This window comes from Procambarus clarkii, chromosome 81 (assembly GCF_040958095.1).
Source record: "Procambarus clarkii isolate CNS0578487 chromosome 81, FALCON_Pclarkii_2.0, whole genome shotgun sequence".
Lineage (NCBI taxonomy): Eukaryota > Metazoa > Arthropoda > Malacostraca > Decapoda > Cambaridae > Procambarus > Procambarus clarkii.
This window is the reverse complement of record NC_091230.1, coordinates 14,478,359-14,485,273: the sequence shown is the minus strand read 5'-3', so window position 1 is coordinate 14,485,273 and position 6,915 is coordinate 14,478,359. Positions and strand designations below refer to the sequence as shown.

At 46.1% G+C, this 6,915-nt stretch overlaps 1 protein-coding gene across 1 annotated transcript; it reads right to left on the bottom strand.

Moving 5' to 3' along the window:
- Nucleotides 1-1,388: 1,388 nt before the first annotated feature.
- LOC123753738 (paternally-expressed gene 3 protein-like) lies at nt 1,389-6,046 on the bottom strand. Its single transcript, XM_069315536.1, has 2 exons — nt 6,040-6,046; nt 1,389-2,698 (listed from the first exon to the last, which is right to left on the bottom strand). Exons 1-2 carry the CDS (start codon nt 6,044-6,046, stop codon nt 1,389-1,391), a joined length of 1,317 nt encoding a protein of 438 aa, XP_069171637.1.
- Between the last annotated feature and the right edge of the window lie 869 nt (nt 6,047-6,915).

The window sequence follows — 6,915 nt, the reverse complement described above, 5'->3', positions numbered from 1 at the left end:
AGGTACCTATTTTACTGCTAGGTATCAGGGGCATAGGGTGAAAGAAACTCTGCCCGTTGTTTTTCGCCGGCGCCTGGGATCGAACCCAGGACCACAGGATCACAAGTCCAGCGTGCTGTCCGCTCGGCCGACCGGCTCTCCCTGGGACACCAAGGTATCTGTAAGACTCGCAGTTCTCAAGTGCTCGCCCATCTATATGATAATTTGGTGGTGGAATACCACACGTAGTTTTCTGTACAGAGATAAGGAGGCCACATTCCTCAGCTCTTGTAACAAAAGCATCGAGCAGAACTTGCATTCTAGGTTCGGTGGCAGTCTGTAAACATATATCATCAGCATAACAAATGACCGTGTCTTCATTATTAGTTAGAAGATCTTTAATAAGTTTATGCATCAGAACGTTGAACAACAAGGGGCTGAGGACCCCTCCTTGTGGAGTTCCCAGTTCAAAGTGTTTGCTCTCTGTGCTTTTAACACCATTAAACAAAACATATGCTACCTTACCTTGAGGTTACCTTGAGGTTACCTTGAGGTTACCTTGAGGTGCTTCCGGGGCTTAGCGTCCCCGCGGCCCGGTCGTCGACCAGGCCTCCTGGTTGCTGGACTGATCAACCAGGCTGTTGGACGCGGCTGCTCGCAGCCTGACGTATGAGTCACAGCCTGGTTGATCAGGTATCCTTTGGAGGTGCTTATCCAGTTTTCTCTTGAACACTATGAGGGGTCGGCCAGTTATTATGTGTAGCGGAAGCGTGTTGAACAGTCTCGGGCCTCTGATGTTGATAGAGTTCTCTCTCAGAGTACCTGTTGCACCTCCGCTTTTCAACGGGGGTATTCTGCACATCCTGCCATGTCTTCTGGTCTCATGTGATGTTATTTCTGTGTGCAGGTTTGGGACCAGCTCGATTAGACAAATAGTCCTTTATCCATTTCAATAATTTTCCTTGTATTCCTAGCTCAGCAAGCTGTTCCAGTATGATTTCATTGTTTGCTGCATCAAAAGCGTCTAAACGTCTAATAACTGATTAGACGTTGAGATGTAAGTCCTACCCACACACTCAGACCTTGACAAAGCACTCAGGAGAGTGCAAAAGACTTGGTGTAAATTCCTTACATAAATTTCACAAATACACAAGTGCGTAGGTTTTTATCCTTTGTTATTATGTTTGTGAGAAAACGTTACCGTTACTAATTATTATTATTATTATTATTATGTCTATTGGCTGCTCCTCCTCGTCCCCCTTCGCCTCCATACTGGAGCCTTCTAGTCTTACTTCACCTCTACTGTGCGGTTTCTTCTCCTCTCTCGCCTCTATTGCCTCGTGCTTTTAGCCTCTACACTGGCTTGTGTTCCTGCTCCGTCGCCTCTGCCAGACCCTACTTCCTTCCCTCTATTGCACTTCTTCCTTTACTTCTACACACTCCTCTTCCCTCGTCACTACTGGCTCTTCCTCTTCCCTCGTCCCTACTGGCTCTTCCTCTTCCCTCGTCCCTACTGGCTCTTCCTCTTTTCTCGTCCCTACTGGCTCTTCCTCTACCCTCGTCTCTACTGGCTCTTTCCTCGTCCCTACTGGCTCTTCCTCTTCCCTCGTCCCTACTGGCTCTTCCTCTACCCTCGTCCCTACTGGTTCTTCCTCTTCCCTCGTCCCTACTGGTTCTTCCTCTTCCCTCGTCCCTACTGGTTCTTCCTCTTCCCTCGTCCCTACTGGCTCTTCCTCTTCCCTCGTCCCTACTGGCTCTTCCTCTTCCCTCGTCCCTACTGGCTCTTCCTCTTCCCTCGTCCCTACTGGCTCTTCCTCTTCCCTCGTCCCTACTGGCTCTTCCTCTTCCCTCGTCCCTACTGGCTCTTCCTCTTCCCTCGTCCCTACTGGCTCTTCCTCTTCCCTCGTCCCTACTGGCTCTTCCTCTTCCCTCGTCCCTACTGGTTCTTCCTCTTCCCTCGTCCCTACTGGTTCTTCCTCTTCCCTCGTCTCTACTGGCTCTTCCTCTTCCCTCGTCCCTACTGGTTCTTCCTCTTCCCTCGTCCCTACTGGTTCTTCCTCTTCCCTCGTCTCTACTGGTTCTTCCTCTTCCCTCGTCCCTACTGGCTCTTCCTCTTCCCTCGTCCCTACTGGTTCTTCCTCTTCCCTCGTCCCTACTGGTTCTTCCTCTTCCCTCGTCTCTACTGGCTCTTCCTCTTCCCTCGTCCCTACTGGCTCTTCCTCTTCCCTCGTCCCTACTGGTTCTTCCTCTTCCCTCGTCCCTACTGGCTCTTCCTCTTCCCTCGTCCCTACTGGCTCTTCCTCTTCCCTCGTCCCTACTGGCTCTTCCTCTTCCCTCGTCACTACTGGCTCTTCCTCTACCCTCGTCCCTACTGGTTCTTCCTCTTCCCTCGTCCCTACTGGCTCTTCCTCTTCCCTCGTCCCTACTGGCTCTTCCTCTTCCCTCGTCCCTACTGGCTCTTCCTCTTCCCTAGTCCCTACTGGCTCTTCCTCTTCCCTCGTCCCTACTGGCTCTTCCTCTTCCCTCGTCCCTACTGGCTCTTCCTCTTCCCTCGTCCCTACTGGCTCTTCCTCTTCCCTCGTCCCTACTGGCTCTTCCTCTTCCCTCGTCCCTACTGGCTCTTCCTCTTCCCTCGTCCCTACTGGCTCTTCCTCTTCCCTCGTCCCTACTGGCTCTTCCTCTTCCCTCGTCCCTACTGGTTCTTCCTCTTCCCTCGTCCCTACTGGTTATTCCTCTTCCCTCGTCTCTACTGGCTCTTCCTCTTCCCTCGTCCCTACTGGTTCTTCCTCTTCCCTCGTCCCTACTGGTTCTTCCTCTTCCCTCGTCTCTACTGGCTCTTCCTCTTCCCTCGTCCCTACTGGTTCTTCCTCTTCCCTCGTCCCTACTGGTTCTTCCTCTTCCCTCGTCTCTACTGGCTCTTCCTCTTCCCTCGTCCCTACTGGTTCTTCCTCTTCCCTCGTCCCTACTGGCTCTTCCTCTTCCCTCGTCCCTACTGGCTCTTCCTCTTCCCTTGTCTCTACTGGTTCTTCCTCTTCCCTCGTCCCTACTGGCTCGTCCTCTTCCCTCGTCCCTACTGGCTCTTCCTCTTCCCTCGTCCCTACTGGCTCGTCCTCTTCCCTCGTCCCTACTGGCTCTTCCTCTTCCCTCGTCTCTATTGGCTCTTCCTCTTCCCTCGTCCCTACTGGCTCTTCCTCTTCCCTCGTCCCTACTGGCTCTTCCTCTTCCCTCGTCTCTACTGGCTCTTCCTCTTCCCTCGTCCCTACTGGCTCTTCCTCTTCCCTCGTCCCTACTGGCTCTTCCTCTTCCCTCGTCCCTACTGGCTCCTCCTTTTATCGCTTCAGCTGCCTCCTCCAGCCTCGCCTTACTCCCGAGAATGTATTTTCAAAAATATTTGATAAACAAATATATACAAACAGCTCTATTCCTACTTTGTAAAACTCAACATATTAAGTCCCTGCCAGTTTGACTTCCGTTCCCAAAAGAGTACCAATGATGCCATTATTAGTCTGCTTAATATAATCTACTCAGCCCTTGACAAAAATGAGTTCCCAATTGGCCTCTTCATTGACCTGAGAAAGGCCTCTGATGCTGTAAACCATAACTACCTCTTATTTAAAATTCCCCACTATGGTATCCGAGGCCTTGCTCTGGACTATAGTCGTGACTATCTCAGTGACAGACACCAATATGAAGTCATAAATAACATAACTTTCCCCATTCTACCATTAACAGTAGAAGTGCCACAGGGCAGCATCTTAGGACCTCTCCTATTTCTTATACACACCAATGACATGCCAAATGTTTCTAACATTCTTAAACCTGTACTATTTGTTGACGATTCTACCTTCGTCTATTCTGACCCCAACCCCCACACACTAAATAACATTGTCAACAGCGAATTTAAAAAAGTCCTCTCGTGGATGTCAACCATCAAACTTACATAAAACATAGAAAAGACCTTCTACATTATAATTGGTAGTAAATCATCAAAACAGATTCAACTTCAGATAGACAATGTTAACATTACCAATAAAAATGAAGGGAAGTTCCTTGGCCTATACAGAGACAAGAGACTGGACAACAGCTCCCACATACAGCACATGCAAGGTCTTGCATTGTACGATATTAAACACCATTTGCCAGTCTTCCGACTGGTTGTGGAGCTTTTGTAGGTCTTTTTGTAAGGTTACATATCATTTTCATTTTCCACTTTAATGTAAATATTAGTGACAGCTGCAAATAATATTCTCATCTGTCACTGATGTGAAGGACAAAAATGATTGGCGCCAAAATGCCAGCTTGTGGTGCCCCACTCACCACGTCTCTCCACTCACATTCCTTTACATTTATTACGAGCCTTTCTTTGTTTTATCCATTCTACTATTCCAGCATTTATTCCACGTGCTTGTAATTTTCTTGCCAGTCTTCCATGTGGTACCTTATCAAAAGCTTTAGCAAAGTCCATACTGCATATTATATCTACTAAAAATTCTTCGTTTGAATAGCTGGTTACAGTTTCCAACAATGTGAACAGGTCTGTAAGGCAGGGTTGATTTTTAACAAAACTCATGTTGTGATAATTGTACTAGATTGTTTACAGTGAGATGGTGAATGATTCCTTCTCGTGGGATTGTGTCCACGAGCACAGATGTGATTGTTGTTGTTGTTAGGGGCGACGACGATCGTGGGATCGGATGCGCACCGGCGTACCCGTGAAGGGTGAATCGCGAAGCCAGGAAAGGTGAAACGCCAAGCCAAAACGCGAAAACAGGACGTGATCCGGCGGCTCCCAGGCGGAGGTGGTGTCCAGACGTCCGCTTGGCGTCAAGGTTGAACCCCGAGCACAGATGTGAGGTCAAGCTGACCGGACGGTTGTGTTCTGCCGAGCTCTTTCTAACTTTTTTTTTTTTAAATAGAGGAGACATTTGCATATTTCCAATCCAGGGGGAATTGTCCCTTGTGGCTGGATCCACAATTACTTGTTGCCAAATATAATAAATTAGCTACAGAGCTTCAGCAAATGCTGATTTTCCCTTCCAACAACATACTCACCAGCTGATTGATAGTTGAGAGGCGGGACCAAAGAGCCGAAGCACAACCCTCGCAAGCACAACTAGGTGAGTGAGTACTTGGCTGACTGTGTCTTTAGTGCTGTTAGGAATATGTTGATTAAATAACTGGGACGTCTCAAGATGGTGAGCGTAGCGACCCTCACACCACAGCCCGTACTCCCAAGGTTTACTAACGTCAAGGAACTGTCCTAGTAAAGTGCTCTTATTCTAACCGACCAGAAGACCCAAAACAGAAAACGGGATAGTATGTTAATTTCGCGAGCCGCTACCATTTTCTAGTACGACGATTTTTGGCCTTAGGTTGAGTATACGTCAAAATGCAACGGTCTATTGGGGTGAAAAATAAAGAAATAAATTGAAATTGAATCTTTTAGGACAGGTTGCACACAACTGGATCTGTATGACAGTGTTCTATTTATTTATATGTATACAAGTAGGTACATTGGGATTGTGAGGATACATAGCATAGTAATTACATTCTTGTAAAGCCACTAGTACGCGCAGCGTTTCGGGCAGAAGTTCTAGTTTAGTGTCTGTAAGTAGGCCAAAGTGAGCACTAAATCATATGGCAGGTGATCGTTGTGAAGATTTCCTTATGTCCACCATCCATTCATTCACTGGCCACCATTCTCTCTTATGTCCACACTTAATGAAGAGGTAATGTCTTCATAACAACATATGTCGATATTTAATCAAATGGAAGTTTAATGATCCATTCAAATATGGATTTCTTTTTCATTTAAAGGCAATTAATAAAGCAATTTAGTTTCATAAATTGTTATAATAATTTCCACCTTAAAAGTATAATGTTGAAAATATTATTAGAAATGAGTTGAAAATGAGAGAGGAATTGAGGAAACCAGAGATGGCAAGGAGAGGAATATGACCCGGGACTCACAGCCTCTTGAATCTGACCCGGGACTGGAGGCCTGGTCAACGACCGGGCCGCGGGGACGCCAAGCCCCGGAAGCACCTCAAAGTAACTCACGTGACATCTTCAAGAACATACACATGCTACAGAGAACAAAGAGTTGTCAAAAGTTATATATGTGTGAACAACTCACCCCATCATTCTCATTCTTGTTAACGAGTTAACTTAAGGACAGAGAGCCGCTAACTGTAGGCTCAGGTGACAGCTGTCTAAAGCGACAGGCATCATTCTTCTGGGTCAAGAGTCGTCGAAGAGCTGACTGTTTCGTGTTAAGAAGTAAACAGGAGAATCAGTACCAAAGTGACATCAACTAAATTTGCCATCTTTCTCTTCTGATGACAAATAACTGGATTTAAATGCAGCATTTGACTGGGATATAAATTTAAGAATGTGTTTTTTATAAAATAATTAATGATTATCAGTCCTACGTTTTTTGTTTTGCAAAATAAAATAATCACCCAACATTTATTAGATATTTTTGCTACAATACATAAAGTAATTATCATGTATAATGCAGAGAAATCTCATTAACGTGATGTATCAAGGAAAAAAACAGTAAAAGCCGTGATGAGGATTCGAATCTATTCAGTGGAAGCCTCAGAGGTCCTCGTGGATTCAGTAGAATCCCAGGTTGCAGCCCTTTCGACTATGTCGTGCTCTAGTCGCATAAGGCGTTTGCTTGGGAGTACCCAGAACATAGGTTCGAATCCTTATCACGGATCCTACTGAGTTTCTCATCATAGTCTTAGAAATCAAATCATTTAAAATAAATAAATAGGACAATAAAACTTATTCATAGTGCAATATTTTAATCACATTTCAAGATGATAATATATTTTTACGGTATTGTGTCAATATCTTGAATAGTCGTAATTGGATCCCTTTTCTTAACACCAGGGAAGTGAGAAGGGGAGGGGGGGGGGAGACATGCAT